Genomic DNA, 17044 nt, shown 5'->3' on the forward strand with positions numbered 1-17044 from the left:
CGCTCGAGGTCGAATTTTGGAGAGCCTCCTAACATCTCAAGTGTTGTGCATCCTCAACACAGGTACTCCGACTCATTTCTCTACTGCTACAGGGTCATTCTCAGCCATTGACCTATCTTTCTGCTCTCCAACCCTCACCGACTCTGTTCACTGGGAGGTCATTGACGACCTTCATTCCAGCGATCACTTCCCTATCCGCATTCATCTCCTGGATGGTGTATTGCTGGAGCCGCGGCCACCATCGTGGATGATTGGCAGGGCTAACTGGCCACTGTTCACTCGGTTGGCTGTCTTTGACCGCCACAATAACGTACAGGAATGGGTGGATCACATCACGCTTGTGGTCCATCATGCTGCTGACCTGTCCATACCACAGTCTTCTGGCACTCCTAAGCGGCGCCTTGTGCCTTGGTGGACAGAAGAGTGCTGTTCAGCAATCCGGGACAGGCTCTTCGCCGATTTAAATGCCGCCCAACAGCGGTCAATCTTACCGCCTTTCAAATCGCGAGAGCCAGAGCACGGCGTGTCTTTAAAGAGAGCAAGAAAAGGTCATGGCAGGAGTTCCTGGACTCCATCAACCGTTCCACTTGTTCCACAAGAGTATGGGAAGCCATCCGGAGGATTTCCGGTAAACATAGCCGTTTACCAATAGCTGCTGTCCTGAACCAGGGATGCATCCAAACGACACCCAGAGCCATTGCTCAGACGCTGGCAGAGCATTTTGCACAAAGTACTGCCACTGCAAATCAACATCCAGTGTTTCGTCGCTACCGTGCGACTGTCGAAAGAGCGACCTTGGACTTTCGGTCGAACAGTTCTGAGGCCTACAATTCCCCTTTCTCCATGTGGGAACTTGAATCGGCACTTACTGAGACTTCTGACACTGCACCAGGTTACGACCGCATCCGGTACTCCATGCTTCGACATCTGCCAGCGGCGTCAAAGGAAATCCTCCTCGAATGTTTTAATCTCATATGGCAGACAGGAGTGTTCCCCACTTCTTGGAGGGAGGCAATTCTCATCCCTCTCCTCAAACCAGGAAAGGACCGCACATGTCCCGGTAGTTATCGTAGTATTGCCTTGACAAGCTGTGTCGGAAAGACCATGGAACGGATGGTTAACCGGCGTCTTGTCTGGCTGTTAGAGACCAGACAGCTCCTTAGCCGCTTTCAGTGTGGATTCCGAAAATTTCGGTCCACGGTCGACAACCTGACCCTCCTAGAGGCAGCTATTCAGCAGGCTTTTCTCCGTCAGCATCACTGTATCGGTATCTTCTTTGATATCAGTAAGGCATATGATACTACTTGGAGACACTGTATTCTTGCACAAATGTATCAATGGGGCTTTCGTGGCCGCCTCCCCATTTTCATTAGGTCTTTCCTGTCTCAGCGGTTTTTTCGGACCCGCGTTGGTAACACACTGTCTGATCGCTTTGAGCAAGAGAACGGTGTCCCCCAGGGCAGTGTTTTAAGCGTTACCCTCTTTGCCATAGCCATCAACAGTATAACGTCTACAGTGAGGAGTCCAGTACAGTGCTCCTTATTTGTGGACGACTTTGCTGTTTTCTGTTCCTCCTCCAGTGTTGCAACCGTGAGCCGTCAGTTGCAGCTAACAGTGCGGCGGTTAGAGGAGTGGGCTGCAAAGACGGGTTTTCGGTTTTCTGCCGAAAAGTGTGTTTGTGTTCATTTTAATCGTTCTCGTCATCTTTCTACTTTGCCTGCCTTGCATATGGGGGATACTGTACTACATTTTAGAGACACAGTGCGGTTTCTGGGCCTAATTTTTGACTCCAGGTTGTCATGGCTGCCACACCTACGTGATTTGAAAGCCAGAACCCTGAAGGCACTGAACATCCTCAAGTGCCTCAGCCACAGGTCTTGGGGCGCGGACAGGGCGCGTCTCCTACAGTTTTATGGAGCTTTTGTGCGTTCACGGCTGGACTATGGGTGCACAGTATATGGGTCAGCGAGGCCATCTTATTTGCGGATCCTTGACGCTGTTCACCATGCTGGGATCCGACTGGCCACGGGTGCTTATCGGACCAGTCCCGTACCCAGCCTCTGTGCTGAGTCTGGCGAACCCCCACTTACCATCCGCCGACAGCTCCTGCTGGTGCGCCAGGCTTGTAAGTTTCTTGCAGCTCCCAGATCGCCTGCTCACCATCTTGTTGCCCATCCACCTCTGGACCGCCTTTTTTCCCGCCGTCCCCGGGCTACGTTGCCGTTTGGGATCCGTGTGCAACGTGTACTAGAGTCCCTCGGTGTGGAGTCTGTACAACCCCAAATCCAAGGTTTTAACCGCCTGCCACCCTGGTTACTGAAGAGGCCCGGAGTGATTTTAGATTTATTGCAGTACAAGAGAGATTCCACTCCTGCCACCGTTTTTAATGCAGCATTTTCTGCCATTTTATCTGAGCACCACGACTATGTAGCTGTTTTTACGGATGGGTCGAAACAAGGGGATTCTGTTGGTTGCTCAGTTGTTTTTCCATATCGTGTCCTTAAGGTCCGACTGCCTCAGACTTTTACTGTCTTTGATGCAGAATTGTTTGCGATCTTGCGGGCACTGGAGCACATGAGACATTCTTCCTCTCCTAAATTTCTTGTCTGTTCCGATTCACTCAGTGCCCTTCTCTCATTGCAACGTTTGTATCCGGCAGACAAAATTGTCCAGACCATCCAGGATGCCCTCCTCCGACTACAGCGACTGGGGAAGGTTGTAACTTTCTGCTGGGTTCCAGGGCATGTCGGCATTGCTGGGAATGAAAGGGCAGATCTCGCAGCCAAGGAGGCGTGTCTCGATCCACACGTATCTCAGTGTGCTATCCCCTTGCACGCACTCACCTCGCTGTTGAGCTCACGGGTCATGCGTCGGTGGGAGGATGAGTGGCTGGAAGTGACTGACAATAAGCTCCGTATAGTCAAGCCCACAACGCGTGTGTGGTGTACTTCCTTTCAGCCCCGTCGACGGGACGAGGTTCTCCTCACTCGGCTTCGAATAGGCCACAGCCCTATGACGCATGGCTTCCTGCTCCGGCGAGAGGACCCTCCAATGTGTAGTGCTTGCGGCGTCCAGGTCACTGTGCGCCACGTTCTCTTGGATTGCGTTTTATTTTCTGACCAGCGGGCCACGGCTGACTTGCCAGCGGACCTGGCAACTCTTTTAGGCAACACTCGGACGAATGTGGTTAAAGTTTTAAAGTTCTGTGCCATGTCAAATGTTTTTACAAAGATTTTAGGGAGAGGATTTTGATTTGCTCACTGTGTGACAAGCTCGCCCATATTCTATGTAAGTAGCCCGCCAGTGACAATTTCAGTGGCATTCTTGTTGCTATGTTTCCCCTTTCCTTAGGTTTTACTTTCTTAGGTAGCATTTTCCTTCTTTTCCTGCTTTGTTTGAGTGTGTGCTTTAGTTTTCTTAGGTCTGTCCACATTTGTTTCTTTTAAATGTGTGTCAGGGCGCTGATGACCTCGATGTTGAGCGCCCAAAAGCCCCAACACACCACCACCACCACGTTACAACAAGCTCAAGTTTTCCTGTCATTGTCTGAAAATCACTTACGACAAGACTTCCTCATCCTATTCTGTAGTACGCATCATTTACCATGGGACTGAAAGTTTTTACTTTTATGTGTACTGTTAATCTGAGGCCTTTTTATCTTCACTTTAATATTATCATGAACTTCAGACTGAGTGTCTTGTGCACTATTAACAAGAGACTTTGATGGAGCCTCAAAATTGACTTCAGTTGTGCCACAATACTTCGGAATACCACAATAGGCAGATTGGGATCTGGCAGTTAAAAAAAAAAAAAAAAAAAAAAAAAAAAAAAAAAACAGAGTGATTGCATGCATCTAACACATTTTGCATGATTCTATCACATAACATAACATCACTGTAATTGAGTCCACAAGAAAACTTGAACATGCAGTGTCTTGTCATCCCTCTAAGTTCAGTTATCCCCTGTTTTAAAGTCTATTCAGTCTTCTTCTTGTGACAAAAAAATTTAAACCTCACTGCAGTGATGTGAAACTGAATCTCAAAATGTTCACCAAGCATACAAACTATTTCATTGTAAGCAACATCTTCTGGATGAGAATTGGGTCACAGTTTTAAACATAGATGGTACACTTTTGCTTTGACTGTTAGCAGAAAAAAAGCAATACCCGCCATACCTGTAACCGTTGTAAGCGGTGATAAGAATGTCCAGTTGCGCACAATATTCTGACCAATTTTCTTCATTACTTTTAAACTGACAAAGCTTGAGTGCAGCATCTGGTAGTGGTGCAGCTCGTTGTGATAGTAATGTAGCCATCTATTGTTCACTGAGCAGCAGTTGTTCAGTTTGCTGCACCTGAAACTGAAAGACTTCATTTAAGAGACTTTTCCCATGGTGGCTCAGAATTGTTAAACATTTTATAGGATACACAGTAAGAATCAGAATACACTAGGAATATTTGGCCACTGACTAATGGAACTCTAGAGATAACCGTAAGGCAAACCATGGTGGGCTGTACATTAGAATAGTGTGTGCTTATCACCACCAACTTCGTAATCGTGCAAGGGACCAGACTTGTCATTTGTTGTGCTGGTTGCATTTATTGTGCTGGTTGGGGGGGGGGGGGGGGGGGGAATCCCACTCATCGACATTGTGGTGGGTTCTCAGATTTACTTCTGAAGGAGGCGAATTAAACTACAACTTGCACAAAATATTACATCGCTTTATTGTAACTTGAACTGGATGAAATACTTAACTTTGGCATAATCCATGTCCACAGGATTGTTTCTTATCGGTAACTTTTTGAAAAGTGAATGAAATAAATTATTCTGTTAAATTTGGAATAAAATATTTTGTTAAAAATTCTCTTTTATGTTTGTTAAAAGCCACGACTAATTTTTCTCATGGCGCTATCGCCAAAAATATCATACGTATTCCAATGTAAAGACATCCATGTTACTCATGATGAATGAAAAAAAAAAAAAAATCTTTCTTTAATGTTACACGATAAGCCAATTAAATACAATGCTAATTAATTCCTTTTTTGTGAGGCTTGATGCTCCAGTATAGCTGCCTATGTGCAATGGCAGCGTATACATTTATAGAAAATATTTTTTAATAAAACTGTACCTCTGGCCTTGAATTGGAAAATATTACAAGATGCCGTTTTGTATTTATTGAGATTAATCACTTCAGTACTTTCAGAGTTAAATGACTACTAAACAGGTTTTCATCATTTTATCATTAATGGCCAGGGCAACATTTAATTATTATATAAGTAAATCATGGATAGGGATGGTGCTTTCTTGCTACTAACAAAAACACACTCTACAGTAATTATTTGGATATATATTCAAGAAAAATTATAATGATGCTACAGATAATTGTATTAATTACAGACCGTAATTTACACGTGTCTGTCAGCTAGGACATCAGAACCAAGAAGACACAGAAGACAATGAAACAAAAATGTGTTTTTCTTTTATACTACGAGACAAAGATTACAATTAATACAATTCTAAGAGCGCATATAGCGCTTCTTTATTGTTGAATATCAATAAGTTAATTTTGCACTCCTTTTTTCCGGAGGCTATGCTATATTCTGTAACTGAACAATAACACATCACATGATACAGAACAGAATAATAGTCACTTCTCATACTGTACAATCGATTATAAACTTTGCTATATAGTTTTGTCTAATAAAACTCTCACACTGCTAGCTCTGTAGTGAGGCACTGCTGTCTTATTTGTGATGTTGGCGAAGTAGGCTGAACAGCACTCTGCTCTGATGTAAGCAGGTCTTCAGCAGTGCCAGTGAATAGAAAGGCTTGAGGATGTTTCTAAGCTAACATTTCCTGTTCATTGCTGCATCTGGCAATGACTGTGCTTTCTTACGGTTCTGTCGTGAGGTAACAATTTTGTCATGGTACCTCGTTCTTCAGAAGACACCACAGTTACAGTGGTTGACTCATCTGTAACTATAGCATGTGAAAGTACTTTTATGAGTTCTGTAGTTACTAGGGTGAACGGAGGTTATAACAAATAATGACAAGTTTTATTCTTGCCAGATCTGAAATTGCTGCTAATGACATTGAAGTGGTCCATATGACAAACCAAAATAGTGCGAAACTTCTTTCAAAAGCTTAAATCAGTCAATAATTTACAACAAAGCAAATGTCCTTTGTGAAACATAAGTAATGTTGTGTGTATGAGTGCAGTGTTAAATGTAATGATACTGTGATGTGGACAAAAATACGCAAACAACACAAGCGGAACATATCACCATACCTAATATGGTGTATGTTAATCATTGGCATTCAAAACAGCTTCCAGTCGTCATGGAATGGATAAACAGGGGTCCTGTATAGTTTTAGAGGGAATCTTACACTGTTCTTCCTGCAAAATAATGGCAATGAGATGGAGATGGATAGCCATCACACACCCTGCAATCCAAAGTATGCCACAAAGGCTCAATAACACCGAGATCTGGTGACTGTGGTGGCCAAGGGAGATGTGACAGCTCTTCCTCGTTCTCACCAAACTAGTCTTGGACGATGTGAGCTGTGAACAGGGGCTCTGTCATCTTGGAACACAGCACCACCATTGGGGAACAAACATGGTACCAATGGGATGGACCTGATCAGCCAAAGTAGTATGTAATCCTTGGCAGTTATGTGACCTTGGAGAGCAGCAATGCGACCTTGCAGAGCAGCCATGAGGCAAATGGAATACCGTGATATGGCAGCCAAAATCACCAAACCACTGCCAGGTAAAATCGGCCAGAAGTTGGAAACGGAGTGAAACAAGACCCATCCAACTAAATGACCTCCTTCCATTTCTCCATAGTCCAGGTTTCATGGCTTTGGTACTACATTTTGCATTGTTGATGAGTGGTTTTCGGATTCCAGCTCATCCTCCTGCAGTTTGCTGCTTCTGGAGTTCCCTCGTTGTTGTTCGGTGCTGACATAGTTAACAAATGCAACATCCAGTTCTGCAGTGAAACTCACAATCCTCTTCAGTGACTGTCCACCATTATTACTCAGCATACACTTTGTCTGCATTGTAACATGGCAGACAATGTGTTTTTGCTTTCCTTGCACGTAGTGTAAGTCTTTGACATGGTACCTCTTGAAACACCAAACACTTCAACTATTCAGCTACCTTGGTTATGGGAAAAAACGCATATGACCACCAACAATTTGCCCTCTTTTGAATTCACTTGGCTCTGACATAATGCACTCACAGCTATGCAGGATACTTTTCTGACTGACCGACATGTGCAACTTATTGAGGACATTGCACAGGTGCTGTCCATGTTCAAATACGACAGCGTAGCTTGCAGGCTTGGCTAGCATCTGCATTTCTGTTAAGAGTATGCATATCTTGCAGTGTTTCCACATTTTTGTCCAACCTTTGCATATCATAATTACCAGAAATGGAATGATTTAAGACAGGAAAATGAACTTATTGACAGAGAATGGAATGACTCTGTTCATTTATGTATGGTTAGCACCGGCAGTGCAAAATGCAGTTGCTAAATATAGCTTTAGAACATAATCCATAATTGCTGTACACTACACACAGAGTTCAGACTAGAAACAAACTGCCAATGCCACTAATATCTATAGACCAGACAGACACAAATACATTAATGTTAATTGCACTACTAAATAGGCCTCTTTTGTGGCCGAGGGGTAGTGTCTTTGACTAGTAATCAAAAGTCCTGGGTCCTGCCTTCAAACCCAGCCACTGCTTAAATTTTGAATAAAAATCATCAGCAATGGTGACCGAAGACTTCCAAGCATATGAAGTCATGCTTGTTCTTCCAGCGGCCTTGTCTAAGGAGGAGGAGCAGACAGAGGTTCAGGGCACTATCGTGCCCTTAGCATGTGAAACTGCTGCTGAAAGGTGGAAGAATCTACAGTGATCAATGGCATGAGGTTGCAGAAGGCATGTAGTAAGGATCCACAGGACATGTGGCCTGTAACTGAAAAGTGCCAAGAGGTGATCGTCAGTAAAAGATGGAATATTGAATGAAGGGATAACATTCTATGACTCAGAGTATGGAATGTCTGAAGTTTGAACATAACAGGAAAGCTAGAAAATCTGAAAAGGGAAATGCTAAGACTCATTTTAGATATAGGGGGAGTCACTGAAGTGAAATGGGAGGAAGATAAGGATTTCTGATCTGATAAATATAGGGTAATATCAACAGCTGCAGAAAATTGTATAATGGAAGTAGAATTTGTAATCAATAGGAAAATAGGGCAGAGCGTGAGCTACTGGCAAAAGTTCAGTGAAAGGAATGTTCTCATCAGATTAGACAGCAAACCAGCACTGACAACAATATTCCAGGTATATATGTGATGTTGCGAGCAGAAAATAGAGAGACTGAGAAAGTACTTGAGGATACTGAATGTATAATTCAGTATGTAAGGGGAGATGTTGATCTAATAATTATGAGAGATTGCAAGATTTTTATAGGGAAAGGAATAGAAGAAAGGATATCAGGAGAATGTGGGCTTGGCAATAGAAATGAGAGAGGAAAAAACTAATTGAGTTCTGCAATTCTGTATGTAAAGGGAGTTGATAATCAAATAATCACGGGGGATTGTAACATGTTTGTAGGGTAATGAATAGAAGAAAGGATTGCAAGAAATTGTGGTTTTGGCAGCAGGAATGAGAAAGGAAAAAGACTAATTGAGTTCTGTTATAAATTTCAGGTGATAATAGTCAATACTCTGTTCAAGAATCGCAAGAGGAGGTGGTATACATGGCAAAGACCCGAGAAGATTCCAACAGGATTACATCATGGTCGGACAGAGATTTTGATATCAGATACTGGATTGTAAGACGCACCGAGAAGCAGGTACAGACTCGGATCACAATTTAGTAAAGATGAAGAGTAGACTGAAGTTTAAGAGAATTGTCTGGAATTATCAGTATGGAAGGAAAGGGAACACTAAAGTACTGATTAATGAAGAGACGCATTTGAAGTTTGCTAAGGATATGGGTACTGCGATAAGGAATACCAGAGTAGGCAGTTCAGTTAAAGAGGAGTGGACATCTATAAAAACAAGCAATCACAGACATTGGGCAGACAAACATAGGTACAAGGAAGGTAATTACAAAGAAACCTTGAGTAACAGAAGAAATACTTCAGTTGATTGATAAAAGAAAGAAGTACTAAAATTCTTGGGGTAAAACAGGACTACAGCAATGTAAATCACTGAAAAATTAAACAAATAGAAAATGCAGGGAAGCCGTGGCTAAGTGGCTGCAGGGAAAATGTGAAAAAATCGAGTGATTGTCAAAAAGGAGGACTCATCATATAAAAAAGTCAAAAGAACCTTTGGTGGGAATTAAAAGCAAGGGTGTAACATTGAGTGTGCAATGTGAATTCCACTGTTGAACACAAAGGAGAGAGCACATCGGTGGAAAGAAGACATTGAAAATGTCTGTAAGGTGGAGCAGTTGTTTGACAGCATGATAGAAGAAGAAATTGGAGTCAATATGGAAGACAGGGATGTTATATTAGGGACAGAATTTAAAAGAGCTCTGGAAGACTTGAGATCAAATAAGGCAGAAGGGATAGATAATATTCCATCAGAATTTCTAAAATCATTGGTGAAGAGGCAACCAAGTGACTATTTAAGTTGGTGTGTAGAATATATGAGACTGGTGATGTACCATCAGATTTTTAGAAAACCTCATCTGCATAAATCCAAAGATAGCAAAGGCAGATACGTGTGAGAACTATTGCACAGTCTCCGTAACTGCTTATGCAACCAAGCTGGTGATAAGTGTAATATACAGGAGACTGCAAAAGAAAATTGACGATCTGTTAGGTGGTGATCAGTTTTGTTTTAGGAAAGGTAAAGGCACCAGAGAGATGGTTCAGACATTACACTTGGTAATGGAAGCAAGACTGAAGGAAAAATTAAGACTTGCTATTACAATTTGTCAACCTAGAAAAAGTGTTGGGTACAAGTGCTGCTCTGAGATGAAGAGGTCATCACACAAGTGGAATTAGTGATAGGTCACATCAAACCAATCAGAAGACTGACGACTGAAAAATAAAGTAGGCCTGTGGTTCATTTCTAATTGCAGACAGACTCCTTACCACTGAAGATTAATGGATTTATCAGGAAAAACCTTCTATAACTGAATACAATGATACATGAAAGAATTTCCTTCCAAACTATGTATGAATTAAGTTAGAAACACTCAAAAATTCCAGTTAGTGCCAATGTAACACAATAGATACAAATAAAAATTGTAGAAAAACATAGTAAAATTCAGCAGAAATTATCAAAATGGTAACTTATTGAGCTGCTGAATAGTGACAAAGTATGTCTCCCCCCCCCCCCCCCCCCCAGAAGCAAGAATGATAACACCTGCCTAGTACACATCTAGCTAATCTACCATTGAGCTAATCTATCATTTAATTGTTTGTTTTGGCAGTCATAATCTCTCTTTAGTTCCCAAAAACTTCCCTCTCCATTGGTTACATAAAATGGGTCCATTGCCAACCTATACAAACTTGAATGAGGTGATACAGTGATTAAGACACTTGACTTTGATTTTGAAGCTCGAAGGTTCAGTTACCCCTTCAAGCCATTCATATTTAGGATTTCTGTGGTTTCTCTGTACATCTTAAGGCAAATGCTGGAATGCTTCCTTTGAAAAGAACACAGAAGAAAAGTTTCACCACCATCTTCTCCTGTTGATCACATACTCTTGTCTTTAATGACACTCAATGATGGGATGTTAAACCCTGAAAATAGAAGAAAAGAAGCCTGCCTGGTACTGCCATTGCTTACTATGACCTATCAGGTCTGTAGCTCTAAGCGACTGTCTCCAGGTAATGCACTAGTGCGTATAGAGGTTAAAGATTGTAGAATGATGTGCAGTTATCAGTTTCTTATGTGAAGATTGACCACAACAAATGTAATTTAATGTGTATAAACAGAAAAATATGTTGTTTGATATCATAGCAAAAGATCAGAATTTTGATGCTTGCATATGGAAATAACTAACCAACCAATAATGTGAATAGCAGTCAGTCACTGAAATCGGAAATCCATGAAGTCTGTAGCAGTATTGTCCAGAGCGATTTAAGGTGGAAAAACTGCATGAATTTAGTTACAAGATCATAAGAAAATGTAATTCACATACAAAACAACTTACAAACTGTACCTGCAGACAAACAACAAATTATGTAACTTTATTTTTTCTTGGTGGTTATTAAAACTTTGATTACCCCTCACAATGAGCGCATTACTAAAAAAATTGTCCAGAACTGAGTTGGACTCGCCCATTATGTATATAGATAGTTCATTCATTCCGAGAATTGAGAACCTCAATAATTTTTGCCTGTTACCAGCATTGATACTGGCAAGATATTGGTCCCAGGGATTCCAAGATTTTCGAGTATGTTTTAATTTCAGTAATATAAAGTCATTCCTTGCCTGATATTTGACTTTAACCATTGCAACTGAATCAGACAGAATGCGGAACTACTTGTTTTAAATTCACGTTTGGCATTGGATAACAAATGCAGGAGGCAGGCGATCATTTTTATAGTAATCAGCAGTTCTCCATTCAGGCTGACTGGGTTACAATGATGAAAGTCAAACATAAGGCAAGGAGTGACTTTATTGCTCTTATGATGTGGCTTGGAATTTATCCATCATCAGATATCCAGGAGCAATTATTACATGTAGATATGACATTTCAAGCTGTATGCAAAATATGCTTTTCAAACTGCATGCAAAATATGAGCAATAAAGTCATTCCTTGCCTGATATTTGACTTTTACCATTGCAACTGAATCAGACAGAATGCGGAACTACTTGTTTTAATTTCATGTTTGGCATTGGATAACAAATGACAGAAGAAATATTTTTTTGTTTGATATAATTACAAATTAACAATGTTCAGATTTTTTCCTTTACTTGTACTTTGAAACCTTGCTTCTTGCCAAATTGCATACTTCTTGGTCTTGATTTTGATGAGTAAGTTTGCGAGTATCAAATAAGTGACATAAATGGTATTAGCTTTTGATTGCATTGACTTAAAAGCTAATGTTCATTATACCACCAATGGACTATAGACCTTAGTATGTGACATAAATTTCAACTTGATACGTTGTCCCGTTGTTGAGGAAAAGGGGCCTTGACAGACAGACGAATGGGACAGTCAGTCAGTCTGACAACAAATGACAATTTCTTTTTTCCATGTGTAATTACATTTATAGATTTTGGATTTTTTCCTTTGATTGTACTGTGATTCCTTGCTTCTTGCCAAATTGCTTAATTCTACGCCAACAGGAAGTACTTTATAGGTTTTAACAAGTGAGTTTGCAAGTATTACAATATGTGACATAAACAGCCTTGCCTTTTGATTGATGGCCTTACATTTTGATTGCTTTGACTTAGAAGCTTCAATGTATTACACTGCCAAGAGCTGTAGATCTCAGTATGTGACTTAAATTTCAACTTGATATGTACTACTAATTCCTGAGAAAGTGTTTTAAATAATTAGGTAGGCAGATAGACAGATATACGGACAACAAAGCAATCCGATAAGAGTTCAGTTTTTACGAATTGAGGTACGGAATCCTAAAAAGATCTTACTCCTAACATTTTTAGAGCCCATGTTCCTATAGAAGTGAAGAAATGTTTTATTTCCTCCAACATATGTACAAAATAGTTTTCTTGTTGCCAGAATATGGAAAAAGATGCACAAACTTTTGATTTTTTGAAAATTCTTTTTATACTGAAATAAGAAAATAGAAAATGATGGAAATTTTAATGTCATTTTATAGTTTTATTTGAATGGGGTAGGGGTGGTCACAGATTATGAGCTACAAAATTGGGCTCAATTGTCTTAGTTGTAGTGTAGGATCAGGAAGAAACAACCTTCAGAGCACCATCCATACTCTTATGGGTGAATGGTATAAAGACTTGCAACACTATTATCCAGGCACCCAATACTTTGATAAGATTTAGTCAGCTATAGTAAAAAAATATATTCTTAAAAGTGGAATTTTAATATTAGGAAGGTTCTGTTTTGAATGAGAGACTAATTATAGTATTGTTACCTTCTTCAATAGCTTTCTGAGACCACAGTAATGATTTGTAATGGAGTTGGGTACATTGCTTACAGATTAGAAAAGATAACTTTCTGTTAAAAAAAATTAGTAACATCCCTTTATTTGCAATTATTATGATTAAAGGCTATTTTTTTCTAAATAGTCTGCTTTATTCCAGTGAAATTTGCTACATTTGGTGAACAAACAACACGTGCAAGAAGTTTGCAAGAACTCCATGAGAAACTGGATAGCCTGAAAGGTAACATACAGCTGTTTTTGGTTAAATGTAATTTTTCACATGTTGTATACCAAGCAGTTTTCTTTGTGATCTGACCAGTATTGAGAAATATCAGCTTGAATGTTTGTGCTTCTGTTTTAGTATCTTGCAATATCATCCCTTATTTTCTGTCATTATTGAGTAATTTTGCATTTTGATGAACAAAGTAAAACTTGCTCATTATTTACGTTTGCTTCACACTACCCCCTGCCCCAAATGCTCATACCCACTGCCTTATAAAATGTTTTAAATCTCTTAGTATTGCATAATATGGTCATACATATATTGTATTTATTCTTAACATATTCTAATTAATCAAAATTACAATTTTGTTTCATTGTTAGAAAATATCTATCTGAAAAAGTTAACAGTATACCTATTCTAAACATATGTCATTTATTGATGTTCTTCATTTTGATAATACAAGGAGAAGTAAAAGAAATAGTTTACATTAATATTTATCTTCATTTCCTTTCTTGCATAATAAGTCAGTTGTCTCTTGTATCAACATCATTGTCGCCGTCATTATCTGAAATGATAGTTTTACCTAACCAATGAGAGGTGAGAAACGAGGCAACATATTTCTATGTACATAGAGCAATGAAATTTATAATCATGGTTGTCACCAATATTTGACAGTTTACTCCAAATATGCTGCTATTTCTGAGGTTATGGTTAAAGTGAGACCTGAGAACACAGCTGTTTTTCTTCCAAAATACTTAGTGGATTTCACATCTATTTTGGTATGAAAATGCAACAACATTACTTCATCTTAAGCTTCCAGACTTTTTGTCTGTCTGTGGCTGTCTCATTGGCTGCAGGGGTCCAGCAACTGATACAGCCTCTTTTGTTCCCGTCATACCACATGGTGGATGTTGACAGCGTACCTGCACAAAACATATAAGTATGCTACTTGCCACTATCTAGACTATTACTGTCTCCTGCAGAAACATCCACTGTTGTTAAGTACTTGCCCAATTTTAAAGTATTCAATTCAGACTTAAGATGGCTTCAGGCAAGCTGCAGTAGGTGGTATACATTCCTACTATTGGAGCATGATGAAATCTATTGGCCACTAACCACTCTCGTCCCTATGTTCGTCACAGTTCTCAACCCAGTTGGTGTCACTGTTCCCCCTCCATCCCTTCTGAATTCTTCAAAATAAGTCTGCATTTGATCTCAACTGCCAAAGGTTCATCCATAAACATAGGAACACCCTTCCATTCATTTATAACACAGCATAAAAACATTGACCTCAGCAGCAGTACTTTAATCTGAGAATGTGAGACAAGCCCGTATTTTTTGAATGATGAATTTAGGGAAAAACGCTCATCTTATAAATGGTAAATACAATAATTGCTAAAAGCAAGACACTTTTTTATCCAGTTGTTTCAGTGGCTTATTTCATTATTGGTTAAATAATAATGTTATCTTCCTTGTCAGTCCCTGCATTAAGAAATATGTTCTTATATATCTTAAAATTTCTTAATTTTGTCTGTTTCTTATCTTTGGTCTTTGTTATATGACTTTGTGAATGCTACTTGATGGTGGTGTTATTAATGGTAGTGCAAGGGCAGATGAACATTGACCCACACTAATAAGTGACCATTTAAGTAGCTATACATATAGGTTTTCATTGAAAAGCAAGAAATAGAAAACAATGGACCCTAGAAGTTCACCTTTATCAAAAATGAGAATAAAAGTGCTTCCGAGTTGCATCAAGATTCTTATAAGATTTGTAAAAACAGCTCTGAAGAAAAAATAGCCACATGAAAATTATGTGCAAGAAGACATCTAAATTTCGTTCATAACCATAGAGATATACCAATGATATCTAATATAAATAGAAACAGTTTTGTTAAAATTTGTGCTGAGATGGAAAACTGAATCATAAAGAAACTTTGATATGATTAGTAGCACATCCTGAAAAATATTAGAAAATCCTAATACACTTAATTTCCTGCAGCAATTTACAGCTTTATCAAATACAACATTTTATTTCTTGATTACATTGCAGCTGCTAAGGAAGAATAGTATAGATTTTGATCATGCATTGACATAATTTCATTGTTGAACAAAGCCTGTGGAATTAAATAATAACTGAATAAGTTGCTACTTATTTCAGAGAGAGATTAATAGTATGCAGATTTCTGCTTTTCGAAAATCGGGATACTTAAAGCATGACATGCACCTTAATGCCCGAGAAAAAGATAGCTAACGGAATTGTTATCTGAAATTATAATGCAGGGCACTGCCACAGCCACTAAACTGTCAAGTGATCACTGATTTAAGGGGTCCATGTCTACCATATCACAAATCATGCCACTAACGTAACGCTGTTTTCTTAACAGAATTTTGTTATAAACCAAATGTCTTGTGTTACATTGTTATTGAAAATATGCATATCAGTACAAATTATGAACTAGTTCCCTCCAGTATGGTATAGTGTAGTATTTTCATTCTCATAGCACTCCTACTTTGTATTTGTAACTATTTTACCTTTATCATCAGCAATTAAAATATCTTTGGAGCTATTTGGTATACTAGTGATAACCCATAGATTGATGATGTTAAGAGTGGTGTACCTGTAAGGAGGTGGTTGGATGATGTGACACACACACACACACACACACACACACACACACACACACACACACACCAGTGTTTGTAGCGGTTGAAAATCCACAATGGAATAACAACAGTAGATTGCTACACTCAACACTTGCTGTGTTTGGAAGTAGCAACGTTAATTGCTTTGTTATATATGTATATGGATAGATAAAATCTTATCACCAAATGGTGGCAGGAGAGCACATATAAAAGATGTGAAAACATATTAGCTTTTGAAGCCAGTGGCTCCTTGTGGCAGAAAGGTTTAATGGAAAGAAAAAGGGTAAAGGAATAGGACTGGTGAGATTTTGGTGATGGGAAGCGTTACAGAAAACGCACCCAGAATCCCGTGTCAGGGGAGACTTTCTGCACAGGATGAGAAGGAAAGACCGATTTTGGTACCTGCAACAGACAAGATTTGAAAAACTGAGAACTTAAAAGTGGAAGATAGGGTAATAAGCAAGGCAGAGGTTACTGAAAAAAACATCAATAAAAGTGGAAAGATAACTGCATTATACAAGGTAGACAGGTGAGGCAGCATATCTCTGGCTTGGTTGATCAATATTAGCAATCTATATTACAAAGACTCCCCTCCTACATTAAAGACATTAACAATTTCCTAGACCTCTGAAATGTGTGCCCATCCCACTCCCAGCACACATGTTACTTGTCACTCTTGATGCCACCTCTTTTGTACAACATTACCCCTGTACATGGTCTGTCTGCTACTGAACAGAACCCTAACCGACACTCTCATGATTCCAAATCTATGACATCCTTCCTGCTCACCGTAATCAAGTTCATAACTGACAAACAACTACTGTACCTTTGAGAGACAGGCATACAAACAGATCAAGGGCACAGCCTGGGAACAAGGATGGCTCCTTTGTATCCCGATGTTTTCATGGATCACTTAGAAGGACTTGCATAGAATCTCTAAGCCTTCAGCCACTTGTTGGTTTAGATACATCGATGACATTTTTGCCATATGGGCTCACTGTTAGGATGACCAATTGAAATTTTGAAATCTCTAAACACATTCCTTGAACTAAATTTCGTAT

At 39.6% G+C, this 17044-nt stretch overlaps 1 protein-coding gene across 1 annotated transcript in view; it reads left to right on the top strand.

The window, feature by feature from the left end:
• Nucleotides 1-17044, top strand: part of LOC126475360 (surfeit locus protein 6 homolog) — an 80415-nt gene that overhangs the window by 50770 nt on the left and 12601 nt on the right. Inside the window, exon 3 of the mRNA XM_050103175.1 lies at nucleotides 13275-13355. Within this exon, the coding sequence (XP_049959132.1) occupies nucleotides 13275-13355 (81 nt within the window). The remainder of the gene's footprint in view (nucleotides 1-13274; nucleotides 13356-17044) is intronic.

Source organism: Schistocerca serialis, chromosome 4 (assembly GCF_023864345.2).
Source record: "Schistocerca serialis cubense isolate TAMUIC-IGC-003099 chromosome 4, iqSchSeri2.2, whole genome shotgun sequence".
In the NCBI taxonomy this organism is placed as follows: domain Eukaryota; kingdom Metazoa; phylum Arthropoda; class Insecta; order Orthoptera; family Acrididae; genus Schistocerca; species Schistocerca serialis.